This window comes from Pipistrellus kuhlii, unplaced genomic scaffold, assembly GCF_014108245.1.
Source record: "Pipistrellus kuhlii isolate mPipKuh1 unplaced genomic scaffold, mPipKuh1.p scaffold_m20_p_1, whole genome shotgun sequence".
Lineage (NCBI taxonomy): Eukaryota > Metazoa > Chordata > Mammalia > Chiroptera > Vespertilionidae > Pipistrellus > Pipistrellus kuhlii.
In genome coordinates this window covers 35,397,446-35,417,373 of record NW_023425404.1, presented here as the reverse complement: position 1 = coordinate 35,417,373, position 19,928 = coordinate 35,397,446, and the positions used below count along the sequence as shown (strand labels likewise).

The following is a 19,928-nucleotide window of genomic DNA, read 5'->3' as shown; positions in this document are numbered from 1 at the left end:
CTAGTCCAAGTGCATTCACCTTGACATGTATTCACCTTGACATATCTATTCACCTTGGCTCTTGCACCTTCCTCCTGTCTGTCCTTGGGGTTTCATTCTGTGGCTCTTAAACTCTCGGACCTGAATGATCTGCTCACCAGGTAGCTGAGCCACCCGACGGGGCACATCTGTTTGGTCACGGCAGGTGCTGTCCAGTTTTCCCTCACACTCCTCACTGGGGCAAGGTTATTTTTCATTGAGGGTCAGGTGGTGGTAGGTGAGAGCGACTCCAGTATATTTTCTGTTAATAGTGACAACCTCCTAAGTGTCAGATGGTATGGATTTGTTCTTAGACACAGCCCATCTTCTTCCAAGTATAAATTCGTTGTAAGGGTTTGGGTTTTTTGTCCTTAGTTAGCCTGGTACGGAAAGGAGTGGAGGGCAACAGGACGTTGTATTTTTAGATGACACTTTAGCATTCCTCCCCTAAGATATTTAGGTTTTTATGGTAGCACCCACTCTGTGTCACAGAAATCCTAAATGTTGAGCTCAGAGACTTGTGAAGGGTCAGCAATGAAGAAGAAAGAATTAAAAAAATTAAGACTAAAAAGGTTACTGGAGTTCAGGGTAGGTGATAACCACGCGAATAGAGAGGAGAGAGTGACAAAAAGTCTCAGTCCACCCTGTGCGGCAAAATACACAGCCATCATGGGCAGACGTGGCTCCCCGCGCTTGTCCGGTCTTCTGGGCCACTAATAGGGCGGCCTGAGTGGGAAGACCACGAGTGGTTCACAGGCACCAAAACTCCACATCCCAGTGGTCTGGTCTGGCCAGCAAACCATGGTTTGCAGGGGGAGCCAGATAAGGATAACAGACGAGGGTCACAAGCTGTTGTTCCAAAACACTGCCCTTGTACGTTTTTCCCCGTTTATAGTTGCAGTTGGCTGGCTGCTGCACTGTAATTAAAATACAGCTCTAGCAGAGAAAGACCTTCTATTACTCACCCAGGAGACATCCCTCGGTGGTTTTTATTTAGAGCTAAACGTGGTTTTCTGATAGACCTACCATATTTGTTAATGATTTTCATATCACGTCGTTCTTGTTTTATTTTCTAATGGGTTTTGTTCTCTTTGTTTTTTGTTTCAATTCGTTTAAAAACAAAACGCACGCCTCCTGCATTGGCCACCTGCTGCGGCACCACTTCCTTCATGCATTGCCCTTTCCTTGCTGCTGTGTCGGGATGGCGCCCGCGCCACCCTCACTCGCCTTCCATCTCTTGATCACTCTCCATGTCCTTGCACCTCTGCCTTCTACTTCCTGGTCATAGACGAGCTGTACGCTCAGAAACTGAAGTACAAAGCCATCAGCGAGGAGCTGGACCACGCTCTCAACGATATGACTTCCATGTAAATGTTCATCCGCCCTGCCTGCTCACATCCGTGCGCTCATGCTAATATGATAACCTCACCGCTGCTCCCTTCTGGGCCTCCAGAGTCTCCATCTTCACTCCTTCCTGCTTCCTCTTTCTGCATAACCTAGGATAGTCATTGGTTGTTTTGTTTATTTTTTACATTCTACTAATATAAAGGCCAAGTAGATTAAGTCTGCCTATACAAATCATTTTCCCTTTAGGATCCATTCATTTCTCAATCGCTAGACTGGATTGTCCCCACAATGCAGTGAACTGGACTGTTAATGTCTTGAGTGCTATCCTTTCAGGAAATTAAATTAGGCTCAAGTAAAATTAGAAAGCCATGCAGCTGTGCAGGAGCTTCCCAGAGAACTATCAAAAATGGTTTTCTGAGATCCAATTAAATATAATACCATTTTAAAAAAAGAAATATGAATTTAAGAACCCTAACGTGTCAGATTACAGAGGCTCTGAGGGAAAGCAAGCCGATCCAGTGCAGCTGTAAAATACCTTCTCTTTCTCACTGTTAAGAGTTGTTAGAGAAAGGAACCCTCTCCTGAGTAACCACGCGTTTAATTTTCTGTTTACATAAAAGGAATTAAAATACTCCCAATAAATACCGCAACTTGTGTCAAAGCAATGGGGCATACCCACAGCACAATGTGCGCTTGGGAGTCAGTGGCCCGCTTTCATACTCTGAGGTAGTGAGTGCTGGAGCAAGTAGTCTTGTTCTCACGAGAACCTTGAGCAGACATGACCAGTTTACACACTACTAACCAGACCTCCACGTTAAACTTAGCTCTGCTTCTGCATTCTAACACGGAGTGTTTCACAGAGGGTTCATTATTCCGTTGTAATAATCTGGCACTGAGTTCCGGATAAGCTGGAAATTCCATTTTCCAGGCCCCACCTTAACCCATGCAAAAAAAAAACACGGAAGAGTGGCATGGGCCTGCTGCCTCGCAGCTTAGAGAGTCTCCACATTACCCTTGGAGACATCACCTTGGACACTGGAGAACATGTCACCTTCTCTTCCCTCATTTGGAAAAGAGAGTGTGGGTCAGATCACCTGTCTCCGGGGTCTTTTCCATAAGACCATACGTGTGGTGATGCTGTGTAGGAAATTTGAAGCATCAAATATGATTCAATATCCTGAAAGATGGGTTTAGTTCAAAATTTGTTTCAAAATTCTGTTCATGGGTCTTCTTAAAGTGGACCCTGGCCTGACCCCGAGGGGCCCTGTGATGCCTCGGGTCCAGAGCCTGGCAGCGAGGACGGCCTCCCTCGGGTGCAGCTGGCAGCGGGTTTGCATGGCTGCTTCTCGCCTGTGCTCCGAGTGCTCCTCTCCTGTTGGTCTGGGTTTCCTTTTTGCCATTGTGCCACTTTTTTTTCTTTTTCTCTCACCTTTTCTCTTCATGCAGATAAGTCTCTTTGCCTCACTTCTCCCAAGACCCCTTCATCAAGCTGGGTGTTCCACCTCTCTGCGCTCTGCAGTGTGTCTCTCCTCCAGCTGACCCTGTTCTCTCTCTTAGCGTCCTGCCTTCGGGCCGGGCCCTCCCTGCGCTTCCTATTGTACAGAAGCTCTTCAGTTCAGTGTGAAATAAACACTGTGTAAGCTATTTCTGTTTGCTATTCTTTTTACTTCACATTTTAGTTTCAACACTGAATAAAACTGCAAATCTGCTTCACGCATGTGAGGGTTACTTTTTTGGCTGCTGCTTTTTTTTTTTTTTTTTTTTTTTTCCCATTCTGAACGTTATATATTAGTTTCAAGAGTTTCTGAGGCAGTAGTTTCTTATGGAACTTTCTAAAAATATGATTATGCCCAGCTGGAGTGGCTGAGTTGATTGAGTGTAATCCTGTGCACCAAAAGGTTGCCAATTCAATTCCCTGTCAGGACACATGCCTGGGTTTCTGGTTCAATCCCTGGTTGGGGCATATATGGAAGACAACCAACCCATGTTTCTCTTTCACTTCAACATTTCTCTCTCCCTTCCTGTCTCTAAGCATGTCCTCAGGTGAGGAAGTAATCTATCATGCCTGCGTCCCTCTCAGAGTTTTGGTTTCCGAAGGTTAGCGTGAGGTTCTGGGCATGTGTGTTTTTTAGGGATAACGATGGCCCTGGCATGGGGCCCAGGCTAGAACCTTTGCACAGGACCTCCTGGTTGGAATTGGAAGATGCGCCTTGAGCAGGGTCTTCGCTGCCAGAGGTTCAGTTGGGGGCGTGGAGCGTCCTCTGTGCCGATATTTACATGGCCCCGCCTCGAGGACATGCCTGACCAATGGAGGGCTCCTGGCGAAGGCTCATGGCCATCCCACATTGCTAGGCATTTACATGTTGGGAATGATGACAAAGAACTTGGATCAAGCTGTGTAAGGTGAGGTTATCCTTGATCCTCCATTTACAGCACAAAGAACAGTTAAAACTTTTTAAACCTTCATTTTGATCATGAAATGACATCTCAAATCTGATTATGTTCAAGTTGAGATTTATTTTTGTGCTCTAAAGCACATCTGTATTCTTTAGAAGAGGTTGTATTAATATATACATAATCTTTGCAGTAATAACTGGTTTGGGTCTTTATTTTTTATTTGTGGACACTTTTAAAGTATAGTCATTAATGTTACTTCTTCTCCCACCCATGCCCTCCCCCCGCCAAAAAAAGAAGTTAGTGGAAATTGTTCAGAACACAATTACTTTTTATTTGGGCTTCACTATTTGCTTCAAAAACAGCAATTAAGTGATTTTATTTTTTAATTACAACTCCACAATGATGTGGACTTCTGTTTTCTAATTTCCAACATTTCTCCCTCAATAGTCTAGCTGTATTTCTCATGTGTTTTACAAATATGGGTGACCTTCATCTGTTTGTAGTTTTTGTTCGACTGAGAGGTTTGATATACCACTATTTTATATATTTGGTATACTGAATTTATACTCAAATAAATTTGAACAAGCTGGAAATAATATCAGTTACTCTACAGAGACTTGAGAGCAGGTAATAAATACCCTAAGAGGGCCAGAACATGTTTGAGTAATGGTATAGTAGACTTTAAAAATTAGATTCCGGACAATTTCCCTCCCTTGAGAGTGTAAAGACTTCTGTAACTTTGTTTTTCTTTTTCTAAGGCTCCGTGGGCCTGCTTTTGACTTTGATTCCTGCCCTGTTTTTTTTGTTGATGTTGTTTTTTAAGTTCAGAGTAATAGAAGTGGGCTCCTCTATGAGTAACCCTGCTTCCTGCAGTAGATAAAAGGACAAGTCTGCAGGTTCTGCTGAGCGTGTGCTGAGTGCATTGTGGAGGCACATCTGTGGTTTCAAAACCCTGCCAGAGACTTGCACACTTCCTATACGTAGATTCTACATGGGGAGATGGGAAACTGATAAATTGGGAAGGCAAATCTGGAATAGCCCAAGTAGGTACAGTACATGAATGAGGAAACAGCAAGTTGATTTTATCAAGAAATTGTCAGAGCCCAGACTTCCAGTTCAGAGGGCCAGGCCCTCGCTCCAGCTGATACAGGAGCCTCAGTTGGACCAAACAAAAGCATGGCTGGGTCGACACCAGAAGCCCAAGTCCAAATATATAAGTGGTTCTGCTCCCTGCCCTCAGGCCACCGGGGCATACCAGCTCCAGGGCAGCTGAAAGGGGCAGGTCCCACGGGGGAGGTGGTAGGGACAGCTGTCACATAAACGGAGTTCACATTGATCCTCCGCATTCTCTAGGGTTTCTGCAGAGTCCTTCCATCCAGCTTGGCTGAGCACTGGCTCACAAACCGAGACATCCTGCCTGCCCTTGGCAGTAGTTCCCCATACGAGATGTGATGTACTAGTGTGGTTAGATTCTGAAGCCCCAAAACCTATGCCTTACACAAGACACTGGAAGGAAGTTACTTGGGATATGATAATGAGATGAACCAGAAATGTTCTTTGCCATCTTGTGGGAAGATAGATAAGCGAAGTGAGTCTGAACTAATAGATGGTATGTACAGTGAAACCTCGGTTCTCGAACTTGTCCCGGAAGGCTAATGGAGAAGCAATTTGTTAAAAAAAACTGAATCACTTTTTTTCCCATTAGAAATAACGTAAATGGAATTAATCCATTCCAAACCTCCAAGTGATTACTTGTTTTAACCTTTCTAATACATAGTACATGCCTATTGTACTGTTTTACCTACAAACACTTGTTAAATTTATCGAATCACCCCTACCAGCCTCAAAGGAATCACTTTCAGAAAATCAGCATGAGGCATCTTTGATTTTTCACAGATCTCTGCCTCTGATGCGCTGTTACCTGCAAGCTGCTTTTCCTTTATCCAAGTAACAGTTTCCTGTTTCTTCTGCTGCCTGTCATCCATTGTTTCTTTCACAACCTTAGCAACATTAGCACCCTTGATGGCCTCTTTATGTGAAATTGTGCCGATCCTATTTGGCCAGCAAAAAAAAAAGCATTCTCCCCTTTGTTGCCTGGGAGATGCTTTCTGTCATCATGAGGTGTCAGCAGGAAAGGGTTGTCAGGTTAGAAACCAAAGTTTGGTTCACAACAACTTGGTGGAGAACTGAATTGTTGGAGATGGGAGACGTTCGAGAACCAAGGTTTGACTGTAGTTGGGAGTCAGAGAGGAAGAGAGAACAATTCTGACTGGGAGCTGCCTGGACGAAGTGGCATTTGCCGGGGGTTTTGAATATTCAAAAAATTTGGGTGAGCAAAGAGGACAAGGCAAGATACACTTCCAGCTGGAAAGTGTCTCCGACCATTTATAAGAGAAAGTTAAAATAAGAATTGCTCAGTTTCCCCACATTTCCATTCTCCCCAGGGACAGGACTGCCAGCTTTTCGAGATCATGAAGTAGAATTTCTGGGTTCAGACTGTCACCATCATTTGAAACAATCGTGTGTCCTCCGGGTTCTTGTCATTGGGTGTCCCCTGGGTCCTCAGATGTAGGCTATCTCCAAGCGGCTTCCTTGCCTTGTGGAGCAGATGACAGGACAGCCTGTAAAATGTATATTATGCTGATCTCCATGTAGATGTTTGAGATTTGGTTCACCTTGTACACATCCATCTAGCTCCAAACAAATACTATGTTCGAGAAGTAAAGATAAGTTTTTAAGTCAGTTTTGAGTGGAGATAAGTTACGATCTTCAGCTGTTTGAGTAGGTTGGCACACACCCTGTATCAGAACTGGGCAAGAGTTCAGAATGTGCACCCTGTATCATAAGGGTTGGAGGACAGGGAGCTCAGTTCTGCATTTCAAAAAGCATTAATGCAGCGGTGGTAATGAAAGAAAAGCCAGCCCTCGGAGTGGAGATGGAAAGGCTAAGAAGTGAGCAGAAATAAGCAGGTGGGGGCCTCGCCAGAGATCTCCACTAAGCGCAACAAGGAGGGGCTGCCATGCTGGGCTGGCCTCCATCCCCCCCTGGGTTCCTCAGACTGTTGCCAGAAACTGGATTCAGCTCAGTTCACGTGGTGGTAGCGAGGTACAAGAGGAACCTTCATTCTCTCCTTACCCTGTTGCTCCCTTTCTTCCCACACCCCTCCGCCAAGAGAGAAATCCTGGCTCTAAGTCTGCCAGGCCTTTACCATCCACCTTCCTGGGCACAGGACCAGATGGCCATGGGGTAAGGGTAACCTGCCCAGCGAGTAACCCGTGCCGGAGGTAGTATCTCTGTTCTGTCTGTTAACTCCCTCTCTCCCACTCTAGCTAACCTCTCTTCTTCTGCCTCTTCTCTTCTGCTAACCTGCTTGCTGACCTGTCCAGATCAACTCTACCAACAACTTGAGCAAAACCGCCGCCTAACTAACCAACTAAAGCTGGCCCTGAATGAGGATTAAACTTAGTAAGTGGGCGAGAACTTGGGCTGAATTCTAGGAATGGAGCCCATGGTCAGGAATCTAAGACTGTTAACACCTTCACCTGTAGGGCTGCTTCTGCAGAAAGGAACATGGAAGGATTCAGCTGAAAGGCTGGTCTTGCCTGCATTTTCCTCTTATACCTGGAATATTTCAGTTCTCTTTAATCCTGAAATCGTTTTTATGGTAAAATGCAATCGTTATGTATATGAGTAAATATTTATAACAATCAATTTAGCACACCTCTTTGCAACAGGAGGTCCTCTTGTTTGAATTGATACATAATGAAGACCTCAAGAAAATTGTTTTCTATTTCCTGCAGAGAACAGAGTCCTACTTTAAGTTAGAAAACCAAAGCAGAGGGGTGTGCATGTGTATAACTATATACATATATATATTATATGTGGGGGTAATATATATATATAATATGTATATTCCTATTACATATTCATATTCCTAACTTCTAATATCTGGTATAGTGTTTGAAATATTATTCAATGTACCTATGCTTGGGCAAAATAGCTTTTGAAAGCAGGCGCTCATGTCAGAAGTCCCCGGTTGTCTGAAAGGTATGCTTTTATTCAGTCTAACGGTGTTGCTGGACTCGAGTGAGATTGTCATGTGATACTAAATAGAACTCTGTAAGAATAGTAAGAGAATGTCCTACTGAAGTGTGCATGAAACATGTTGATAACTTTTTTTAATGAGCAACCAAAATAAAACATTTCGAAAGTTGTCGGAAAACCTACTATGTCACCTCTATGTTCTGTGAGGTTGTGTTACAGCACAACTCCCAGACCTGTAACCGCCTGTAACTCAGACATGTCTGCTGTCGTTAACTCCGTGCTGCCAGCACCTCCCTGTTCCCACAGCGCCCGGCCCGGGGGCCGTCACCAGCCCCACCTGCGCGTTGTGCTCAGGGTGGAGTGCTGGTGGGGGTCCCCCTGCCGCTCGGCGAGAGCCTGCTGTGCCTGTAGTTCTTCTGGGTCACAGACGGCTCCCTCTCCGTAGGTCCTTGTCTAGAAATGAGGAATGTCTTACAAGCATGCCTAGTCCTAATCATCTCATCCTGTGTTTGTGATTGATGTTTGCCTGCCTAAATGTACAAACCACCATTGTGTCCAAAGCGCAGCTATTCATGACTTAATTTTCTAATCCCACCACAGAGAAAGTGGCTCATGCCAAAGAAGAAAACCTTAGTATGCATCAGATGCTGGATCAGACTTTACTGGAGTTAAACAACATGTGAAAACCTCCTTAGCTGCGACCACATTCATTCATGTTTTCGTTGTTGTTTTTTGTCTTATTTTGTGTTTTTGATTTTGTTTTGTTTTTAACACCATGCTTACCATGAAACCCCTTAAATACATTTTTATTTACTTTTACCACTGTCACAAAAACACAAGTATGGCTGCATCATGGGCTGGGGAAACACACACACACAAATACACAAAGGCAGGCATGTGACAGAGCGAGGGCGATTTCAATGTGCCATTTCCCAGGTTGACGTTGCCACATTCATGGGGTATGCTTAGTCAGTCTAGCAACCCTCACTGAAGCAGAAAGATTTCCACTCAGAGTGCCAACGACACAATCAGCAGGAAGATCGCTGTGGGAAACAATCAGGTGTGGATTGGTGCTACGTGAAACAAAAGGTCCCACTGTGGTCTTTTGTTCGATGTTGTACAATGTAGAATTCTATCCAACACTAATTTATTTTGCCTTGAGTTTTACTATGAGACGAGACTGTGGATTCTGTATGTCCGAATTCATTAAAGCCAGGAGTTTGTAAGCCACGCTGATCTTTCAGGACTTCTATTTCCTTCTAATCAGCACACTTGGATAGTAGGCAATGTGGGTTTCCACTCTTTCTGTGTCCTCATGTTAAAGTGGAAGTTTAGGCACTACATACAATTGATAAAGAAAAAAAACATTTCCTTACGAGTGCTAACCACAGTAGCTCCCTTCCCTTTATCCACGGGGATAATGGATCCCTGAGACCATAGATAGTACGGAACCCTGTATTCTGCGTGTGTTTTCCTGTACCTACATCCCTTTTCACTTGGGGAGCACTTTACAGCTTCTCTTTGACATGTCTGAATTGCCACTGTCTCTACTCTTGCACTTTGGGGCCATTATTAAGTAAAATAAGAGTCACTTACACACAAGCACTGTGATACTGAGACAGTCAATCTGTAACCAAAAGGGCAACTAAGTGCCCAGAGGGCGGGGGTCGTAGAGTGTGGAGATGCTGGACCAAGGGACGATGCATGTCCTGGGCGGGACAGAACGGAGCCACACAAGATTTCAACACGCTTCTCAGAGCGACGCGCAGTTTAAAACGTATGAATTGTTTATTTCTGAAATCTTTAATATTTTTCAACCATGGTTGACCTTCGTTAACTGAAATCGAGGACCATGAAACCGTGGATAAGGGGGGACTACTGTACATAAAGACATTGTATAATGATATGGAATAAAATGCACATTGTAGGACATTTTCTAAACCTGGTGGTCCTGTCGTTTGTATGTTTCTACTTAGTGAACTTTGGGTCACGTGATCAACCTACCTTCTCTCGTGTATGGTTTCTTAAAGCAAAACAACATACCAAAGTCCAGGGAAAACTGGGTATCATCCTTCCAAAAACATCTCTTTTGGTCTGTTCACGTGACCACAGGCTGAAAAGACCCTCCCCCGAAGCCTTTCTCCGTGTTGTTGGTGTTAATCTGCATACACATTGAAGCCTTTTGTCAAGTTACTGGTTTGGAGATTTCCCCTCAATTATCGGCTGAATCTTCAGCAGTGGCATACGCACGCATCAACAGACTGGGTTGAGCACCAAATCTCCGCACTCTACCAGCAGTGTGGTTCTACTAGGAAGTCTTGCTTTAAGAGCCTTTATGATTTTTTTGCTTTTCTAACAGTGAGTTCTAAATTCCAATATATCTTTATTTCCTCAGACTTGGAAACTGAAAATATCATAGGCTGTTTGACTTGAAGCAAACAAACAAGGTTACAGGCACTGCTAGTTGGCCAGACTGGTGCTGCAGGGAGCAGAGGGACATCCTCACGAGAAGCAAACATGGCAAACTAGAAAGAGCACGCGTTTGGATGCGTGGATAATAGTTTCACTGCAAAGTATTCAGTATCTCCATAGCTGCTCTTCCAAGCCCTTCCATCAGGTGTTTTCAAAAAAAAGTGTAAGGTGAATAAACGCTCTGAGTCTCAACCTTCCCACCTCTTCACCACCCAGCACTGTAGGCTCCCCCCTGCCAGTCCTCACTAGACACCTCTGCCTACCCTAGTCAGAGGCCTTTCCTAAACTCAGCACTCGCACTGTGGGAGCCAGACCCGGCTTCCTCTTTGCTAGCTGTTCCAGCTTGTCAAGTCCCTGGATCTGAGATTCTTCATCTGTGAAAGGGGAGATGAGTAGCTAGCTCTTTGGTGATTATTGTGGAGTTGGAAAGTATAGCCCATGCAGTAATGTGCACAGCACAGCCCCTGCGCCTGCTTGATGACCATTAACTGCTGCTCTCCTCAGCCTGCCATGTCGGTAGGCCTCCACAAACGGTATTTACTATTCCTACTTGGTGAAGCTGGGGCAATGCCAACTTTGCCCCAAATGACGATGGGTTTTTGTTGTTGTTCGAGTGGAAAGGAGAAGGACAGAGAGAGACATCGACTGGTTGTCTCTTGCACTCACCCAAGTACCGTATTTTTCAGACCATAAGACGCACTTTTTTTCCCCCCAGAAGTGAAGGGAAAAAGTCCCTGCGTCTTATGGTCCAAATATAGCCTACACATATACTTTAAAAAAAAAGATTTTTTACTTGCCCGGCTCTGTGTGGTCTCTGTGTGCTTGCCCGGCTCTAAAATGGTTCTAAATGCTGCTGTTTACAGGGTTGATTACATGTGTTTATGACTGTGATGTTGGGTTTTAATGCACATAAAATATTTTAGGACACTATTTGTTTCAGAATCTTTTTTTCTTCATTTCCCTTCTCTAAAAACTGGTGCGTCTTATGGTCCGGTGCGTCTTATGGTCCGAAAAATACGGTACGTGCCCTTGCCTGGAATCAAACACGGGATCCTTCAGTCCATGGGCTGATGCTCTGTCCACTGAACCAACCCAGCGAGGGCCAAATGGTGGTGGTTATTCATGCTGTCCTCAGATACCATGTGCCAGAACCTGTAGGGAGCACCTGGCAAGTGTTACTTCAGCTTCACATCTGTCCCCATTTTACTACCAAACAGGTTCGGGGAAGCTGAGGGAACCTGGGTTCCATAGCTCACACGTCGTAGGGTTGGGTTCCAAACCCAGAGCCGTGTGACAGCAAAGCCCCGGGGGGATCCTTCCTCTCCTGGTTTCAGATGCCTTACAGCAGAAGAAAAGCACCAACTAGACATAGAGGCAGACGAAGCAGCAGGGATAGTTAGGGGAGGAGGAAACAGTGACCACACGTGGGTGGTTGAACTTCCTCCCTGGGTCCCAGGGCTCAGATGAAATCGATTAATAAAACTTCATGCCATTTCAAAGAATTAGTACCTGATCTTCCTGATAAACAAAAGGGAGAACACCCTGTCTCCACATGACACACACCATGGGTCTGACCCAGTGAGATAAATGGAACACGCCGCTCTGGGAGGTCAGGGGGGAGAGATTAGGGCTCTTCGGCGTGGCAATGCCAAGGCTGGGAGCCACGTGGTCACCTTTAGAGAACCATGAAGTGCATAGAAGGAATTCGGGGTTCATACTCGAAATTCCTTTGCTGAAACCAGGCAGGTCCAGACTTCAGTGCGAACAGCTGGAAGGTGCCCTGTTGAGAGTAAAATACTGTGGAACTTTGCAGGGAAAAGCTTAGGGGAAGAACCTAAGCATCTTCTGAACATTTAAATTTGTGATGAGAGTTCTGCAATCTGTTAAGGATGAAAGAAAAGGGCTTTTGTGGATACAGTCTGAGATGCATGGAAGAGAACAGTTCCCCCACTTACTGATCCTAGAGGTGCCGGTAGCGTTCACTAGTACCGTGTTTCCCCGAAAATAAGACATCCTCCGAAAATAAGACCTAGCGCATGGAAAGATAAGACATCCCCTGAAAATAAGACCTAGCGCAACTTTGGGATAAAAAATTAATAAAGACACTGACTTATTTTGGGGGAAACAGGGTATGTATCCTCTAGGATTTAGTACATTTAGCTTGTCTTTTTTTCCTCCAGAAAACAGAAAAGTCTTTTTTTTTTTCTTGAACAAATATTTGAGTGTATGTTAACCATTTTTTTCTACTTGTCAACACGATTTGTAGATGTGACTTTTTTTTTCAACCTACAGTCAGTTGTACAGAAAAAAAATCTGAATTACCCAATTTAAAAAAAAAAAAGTGCTCAGGGAGCCATCATTTCCAGAATTGGAGATGGGGGTTGGAAAGAAATTAGCAATGTCGGGCAGTGCAAGAAGTGTTCTTTCCATTATGTGCACTTTTTGACACTGAGGGTTTTCAGAGCTCCATTCCTCCAGCAGAAATCATAAATTCTGTGTGTCAAACCGAGCATGCAGCTATGCTGAGGTTTCACTAATACGAATGCAACGTTTGCCAAGTTTTTGACAAACGGGTATTGACCTGGAGGGTGGAACTGGTTCCTCCTGCCTGTGAGTTTTATTTGCCAAGGCCGTGGGGAGCAGAGCGGAGTGCAGACCTTATCAGGGCCTGCCAGAGCTGATGCCTAACTGAAATGCCGATTCAGAGCGGGAAGAAGGCTTATGCTCATCGAGGCCTAGAGACGGTTAGCTGGTTAGCGGCTTGCTCAAGGTCATTCAGCTGATTGGGGCAACCCCCTGGAGTTCAGCTCTCCTGAGGGGTAGGCAACCCCTGTGGGGGTTGGCAAGCAGAGGGGCCAGCTTTGAATCCTGCCCCAGCACTCACTGTGTGCCCTCGGCTCATTTTACCATGTGAGCAGCAAGTTGTTTATCCTTAAAGGAGATGGATGGTTTGCCTCCTCACATGCTTGTGTGCTTCTTCGAAAGGCTGAGAACAAAACGAGGTGAGGTGATACTCGTCCTCCACTTCCTTTCTGCTCCTCCACCCTGAGCCTTCTTCCCACCCTGCATTGGGTCTTTAGGGAAATTGAAAATAACTTTTCCTCTTAAACATGAAAAATCCCCAGTACTATTCCCCCAGAGTGCACTCATTGCATTGCACAAATTCAAAATACGTTGGTCGCTCTGACCAGCTTGACTCAGTGGATAGAGCGTCGGCCTGCGGACTGAAGGGTCCCAGGTTCAATTCTGGCCGAGGGCATGTATCTTGGTTGCAGGCACATATCCAGTGGGAGAAGTGCAAGAGGCAGCTGATCGATGATTTTCTCTCATCGATGTTTCTGCCTCTCTATCCCTCTCTCTTCCTCTCTGTAAAAAATCAATAAAATATATTTTTAAAAGAAAAAAGACCTTTAAAAGAATTATTGCAGCACACCAGTGTGCCATGACACAGGGGCTGCAAATCACTGCTTTAATCTTTTCTTCTGCTCACTTCCTCTTAAACACAAAAAGGACTTTCGTATTGTCTTCTAGTCACTAGAAAATATATGGAAATTAGGATTACACATGGTTTGGCCCATGGGACTAAGAATTAAATTCTAGTTCCACTTAAGAAGCACATTATGACTGTGACTTTAGGTTGGGGGTTGTAGGACAATATAGAAAAAGCATAAAGTAGACTCCTTGCCCTTAGGAGACTTATAATCTAGAATCAGCAATACACACACATTAAAAAATAGCAGAACATGTATGATAGCATGGCAAGTTGAGAATCAATGGCACAGGAATACGTTGGGAACAGACAGTGTGCCCTCTTCCTGGAAGATTTTTAACCACCTGAAGTCAATGGAAACAGCTTTCTTGGGCATGCTGCATAATTTTCTCAGGAGTCTCCAGCCACAGGTCACTCTCAACTCACCCTTACCTGTCCAACCTTAGAAACAAGATCTCTGCTAGGTAGTTTCGTTTTGCTATTTACCCTAGCCCACCAAGCTTTTTGTTCTTTTTCTTTTTATGTTTTTATTTATTTATTTACTTATTTTTAGAGGAAAGGAGAAGGAGAGAAATAGAAATACCCATCTGTTACCTCCTGCACACCCTGCACTGGGGATGGAGTATGATGCCCGGCCATGTGCCCTGACTGGGAATCGAACCAGCAACCACTCGGTACATGGGATGACATTCAATCCACTGAGCCATTCCAGCTGAGCAAGCTTTTTGTTCTTTATTGTAGGTTTCTTCAGCTGGCCTTAATTTAAGATTTTTCCCCTCCTACCTCTCCCCACCCCTTGTTTTATGCTAGGGTGTCGAACTCAATCAGAGAAGGGGCCAAAATCTAAAATCCAGCCTAAATCGCGGGCCGAATGGTTTACTGAACAGTCATAAACTGTCATTGTGATGGAAACGCAGCGGAGTGCAGTGATGACAGCGCGGTGCGGACCACATTGCAAGGCCTGGCGGGACGGATTTGGCCCGCGGGCCTTGTGTTTGACACATGTGTTTTATGCCATTTCATTGGAGGGGTGGGGAGGAGATCTTCCTATATACTTTTGCTTTTATCCTAGAGCACCTGTCAATCTTCAGAAAAAAAGAGTAGAGTGTAATAAACAATTACATAGATGCTGAGAGACTATAAAATCTGCCTTCTACTCCCCCAGGGAGGTGGAGGAGCTGAGAGTCACCTCTACATGTCCACCCTGGGTAGGCTCCCCAGGATTCTTTCTTGTGGTCCTTCGAGAAGTGGCCTCATCGGCTGGGTCACCAGACTTCAGCCTCCCTAATGTTAGGAGCCCTGGGGATCTCCCGATAACCCCTTTTCCAGCCTTCCAGGAAAGATGAAAAGTGAGGTGGTGTGCCAGACAGAATCGGGTTTCACCACTGGGTAGATAGGAACAGCCAGGGCTGGCGAGGTCTTTTGCTTTTCTGGCTTTGGTTCCCACCCAGGAAAGATAAAGTATTACTGATAGATGTGGCACACTAAAATTTGGATTGAAAAAAGCTAACCTGGAGGATTCATTTCAGTTTGTATGACAGCAACAGAGATGTGTTAGGTAGTTAAAGGAATATGTAAATTTCATGCAGCAATTTGCAAGTTCAAATGAAAAGCTCTTTGCCACATTTGGATACAGTGTTCAAAGTAAAGAAACTGAAATGTACACATAAAGTACCAGCCACCATACCACCATATAGCTGAGTTTATGTCACAAAGCATTGTAAAAACAATAGAGGAAATCTATAAAGTAAAAGGTCACTGATAATCTCACCACAATTTAAAATATTTCCCATGGATTTTGCCTGTGTGCAGAGCTTCTTATTGTAACTTGATTTTTTTATTCAGAAACTTTTGCATAAGCCCTCCCTACGTTGCTAACTTAGTGGTATCATTGTATGATATTCCATCTGGTTACTGTCTCATAATTTTTTCTATTTTTGTTCATTTAGATCATTTCTGACTTGTGGCTTTCATAACAAGAACTGATGTGAATTCTCTGTAATTTGGATATGCTCTAACTCATAGGAAATGAAAGCATACATGTTTTCTAAAGAAGTTTTTTTTTTAATGTAGGCATACCATAATATAGGGTGGGGCAAAGTAGGTTTACAGTTGATCGTATGGAAAATAATACAAGAATTGATAAATAATAATACCAGAATAAACTCTGTGGTTTGCATACTCACCACTGTGCGCCTACTTTTGTCCCACTCTGCAAAGTGCTGAACTGTGTAGAGATTCCTGCTCCATCCTGCACCCGACAGCCCATTTGATTTCCAGGCTTCTGGTTCTTTAAAAAAGAAACAAAAAAGCTTTCTCCGAACTAGCTGAAACAGAGATCTTTAAGAAATCTCCCATGTTGTCTGTTCCTCCCTGCCCCCCTTCCTCCCACCAACAAAACACACAAACCTGAACTTCAAGACATGCTTGCCCAGCAGCCAGCCCCCCCTTTCCTGTACCTCCTGTCTAGACCCAGAGCTGACAAACGTGAATAATGGGTGTGTGGGCTCAGGCGTACTGCCCAGGGCCACTCTTGCCTGGGTTTTGAGAAGACCCTTCATTAGTGGTAATGAGCAGTGACCGAGGGAAGAAAAGATAAAACAAGCTTAAGCTGCTCGCCGGCTAGGAGAGTGGTTAAAACCCCAGGCTTTGCAATAGACCAGCATTGGAAAGCCGCCTCTGCCACTTACTGGCCGCCTGACTGTGCCTGAGCTACTTCCCTGCCTTCCCCCATCGGCCAGAGGAGGACGATGAAAACAGGACCTGTGTCCGGGGCATGACTGACAGTGCGTGGACGGTGTTCAGTGCCGGGTCTGACACAGCCAACTCTGGAGGACGGACAGCTTCTTCTGTTGTGCTATTACTTAAACACACCTGAGTCTTGGGTCCTTGAAATCTGCCCTTAGACCACTCCTCCCCAGGCTTCAAAGAAGAGGCTGCCCTTTGTTGCTTCCATCCTCACCTGTGAAGAGGCCGGAGGGGGCTGTCTCTGCTCCCTCAAAGCCACCTCTGATGTTGACGGCAGTAGGAGGGTTCAGGGCCCGGCACCCAGTCGGATCTCCCCCTGAAACCACCAGGAGGCGAGGCTCCATGGCCCATGGGGACTAAAAGCCGGTGTTGGTGTGCGGTGAGAACAGCCCCTCTCCAGCAGGGAGGGCCCTGAGGAGGCTCTGATGGATGGAGGGGATGCCCCACCATGGCCAGCTGTCTGGGCGCTGCCTCCTGGCGGCTTCCAGAGGAGAGTGCCAGCCCCTGGGTCTCCCCCAGGGCAGGTGGAGGTTTGGTTTCCTGGGGACTTCTCAATGACACTGTGAAAACCCAGCTCGCCTGCGTGGAGATCCTATTCTCAACACAGGACGGTTACCTCGGGCCCTGGGCGTTTTCTTCAGACAGTAACAATGTCCTCCTCCTCCTCGGGTGAAATCCTTAGCATCCGAGGTCCTGCTTCATGGTAGCCTCTTTGGGATGTGGCTCGCTCCTGCCTCTGAACCTTGGCCTTGAAACCTTGGCGGGGGGGGGGGGGGGGGGGGTTGTCGGCAGGAGGATGGAGGCCGGGAGGACGTTGTCCGTCAGAGCAGGTCCTGGATCCAGCGGGAGCCCAGCTGTGTAGCTGTGCCTTTTGTCCAGAGGGGTTGGGGTGTGGGGCCAGGCACAGGGGCCCAGCCAGCACTGGGAACAAAAGCCAGGCACCTGCTCTGTGCTTTTGGATCTAGTTGGTCAGGATATCCGACACCGGGGAACATCTTTCCTTTCACTCTATTGTCCTGAGGCTTCAATTACATTCTTGACTCGGAGCCCAGGGAGGGGATAGCAGACACTCCAGAAATCCTCAGAGCGGGGACTCCCTGGAGTTCTCGCCTCCCCCCTCCTCACCACCTGCCTCCCCCTGGTCTTCCGGGAAGAGGGTCTCACGGCCGCCTCCGCAGAGCTGGGTGAGCATCTCTCAGCCTCCGAGCTGGCACTGAGCTGGTCCCACGGGGCTGCGTACTGAGTGTATCAGCAAAAGCAGGGCGCCCAAGAGAATGGGGGGGGGGGGGGGGAGATAGAATTGAATGTTTTACATTTCCCAAAAAAGTGTTGAAGTCATCATTAGAAAAAAAGCTGAGTATCCTTGCTCTACTTCCGCTTATTTTATAGTGAACTTTTGAGTTTTATTTTGAGTTACAAATGTGTAGAGTGCCCTAAACAGACTGCAAAGCTCATCAATGCCATGGCCCATCTTGGGAGGGGCAGAGCCAGCCCTGAGCGCCCTGGAGTTGTGTAATTCCAGGAAAAACCTCTTTCCCAGGACCCTGCGGGTGTGAAGCTCAAGGCAGCAGCAATGGAGAGCAGTGGGTGGTTGGAAGAAAGTGTAGATTTGCACTTCCCACACATAAGTGGGCGCAGGGATCACCCGAGGGTCTTGTCAAAATCTGGTTCTGACTGTGGTGAGGGCTGAGGGGCAGGCTTGCAGTTCTGTAAGTCTTACCAGACCCCAGGAGTGCCAAGGCTGCTGGTCTGTGGGCCCCACGGAGTAGTGGGGCTCCCCCTCCAGGGTGTGTCTTGGTGTGTAACATGGGCACCACTCAGAGTCTGAAGCTGACATGTAGGCAGTAGAAAGAAACAGAAACCAGCCCAATTCAGCTCAGGAGTCACAGTCCAGAAAGGGAGCATGAGATGCCCACACCAGCCTGAGAGAGTTCAAGACAGTGAAAAAGAAGTAGTTCCTCACCAGGAAACAAGAGCATCTTGGGAAGATGACAAGAACACGAGCTATCCCAGACCCACAAATGCCCTCCTCAGCCCTCCCAGGACCACAGCAGGACTGGGGAGGCGCTAAGGACTAGAAGGAGGCAAGTAAATCACTGAGGTGCAAGATGTAAGGAGGTGCTCGCTCTCAAGGTCATGCAGCTGAATGCCTCCTTAATTTCTGCACCCGGGGGGCCCACTCACCTCACCCTAGACCCAGCCCTGCTTAGTCAGATACTAACCACACGTTGGTTTCTCTCTTTGAGATTCCATCTTGGACAGCCAGCTTGACCCTCTCTGTGCCTCTATTTTTCCCTCAAGAAAATAAGATTATTTTGAGAAACAAAGTCACTTACCATCAGTATCTTCAGAATGTATTCATCTAGGGACACCTGCCACCTAACACTCTGGGCCTGCCTTGTAGCAGGTGCTCAAAAACATTTTGTCCAATGAACTATTGGATCCTATTGGACCCTTCCTTATTTAGTAGTAGTTGCTCTTGTGAGAGGGCAGGGGCTCTTTTCATTCATCATCTCTGCTCTTGGTGTGTTCCTAGAAGAGAAAAGAAGTCAATAAAAGTGTAAGGAATTTGCCCTAACCAGTTTGGCTCAGTGGATAGAGCGTTGGCCTGCAGACTGAAGAGTTCCAGGTTCAATTCTGGTCAAAGGTATGTGCCTTGGTTGCGTGCACATCCCCAGTAGGTGGTGTGCAGGAGGCAGCTGATTGATGTTTCTCTCTCATTAATGTTTCTAACTCTCTATCCCTCTCCCTTGCTCTCTGTAAAAAATCAAATATATATATATATATATATATATATTTATTTATTTATTTATTTATTTTTTTAAGTGTAAGGAATTCAATGGAGTGAAACTCATCCCCCTGAAGGTAGAGTCAATAGTTGCTTACAAGGAGGCAATTAGGGACCTTCTTCAAAATATTACCCCCTTACTCTTCTTGGAACCCCTGCGTTGCTCACGCATTCCTTTGACCTTAGTTTTCCTTATCCACTTGTCTTATTTTAAAATGCCAGAGCCACAGGGAAAGGCCTGCATGAACCGGAAACAAAGCTTTGCCTTCATTTCGCTTTTGCCTTGGAAGTTTCCTGAACTGGGCACACCATCGCTTATGGGCCAAGTTGATCTGATTTGGGGCCTGATTTTGTACAACCTGAGAACTAGGAATGGTTTTTAAATTTTTTAGTGGTTAGGGGAAAATAAACTGAAAAGAAGAATAATTCCAGATACATATGTAAAAATTTGAAAAATTCCAATGTCATTGTTTATAAAAGTTTTATTGGAACACAGCTACATCCACTCACTTATGTGATGTCTTGTGGCTGCTTCTGTGTTGCAAAGACAGAGTTGAGTAGCTGAGACCGAGATTTATGGTGCACAGAGTCTAAAGTATTAACTCCCTGGCCTTTTACAGAAGA

General features: G+C 45.7%; 1 protein-coding gene and 1 long non-coding RNA gene across 23 annotated transcripts in view; one reads left to right on the top strand and one right to left on the bottom strand.

Moving 5' to 3' along the window:
- Window positions 1-9,747, top strand: part of TPM1 (tropomyosin 1) — a 29,200-nt gene extending 19,453 nt beyond the window's left edge. For 7 of the 22 annotated variants that reach the window (XM_036439951.2, XM_036439942.2, XM_036439981.2 and 4 more), the window contains one exon: window positions 8,407-9,747. In XM_036439951.2, coding sequence (XP_036295844.1) covers window positions 8,407-8,489 — 83 coding nt within the window. In that variant the 3' untranslated portion in view covers window positions 8,490-9,747. Of the gene's footprint in view, window positions 1-1,306; window positions 1,390-2,811; window positions 3,010-7,148; window positions 7,989-8,406 lie in introns of those variants that run through there. The other 15 variants (XM_045581892.1, XM_045581890.1, XM_045581873.1 and 12 more) reach the window with 5 other exon arrangements.
- On the bottom strand, window positions 2,080-18,980 carry LOC118720035. Its single transcript, XR_004988342.2, has 3 exons — window positions 18,970-18,980; window positions 15,684-15,686; window positions 2,080-2,300 (listed from the first exon to the last, which is right to left on the bottom strand). It is a non-coding gene; the product is annotated as an uncharacterized LOC118720035 (long non-coding RNA).
- Window positions 18,981-19,928: the final 948 nt, after the last annotated feature.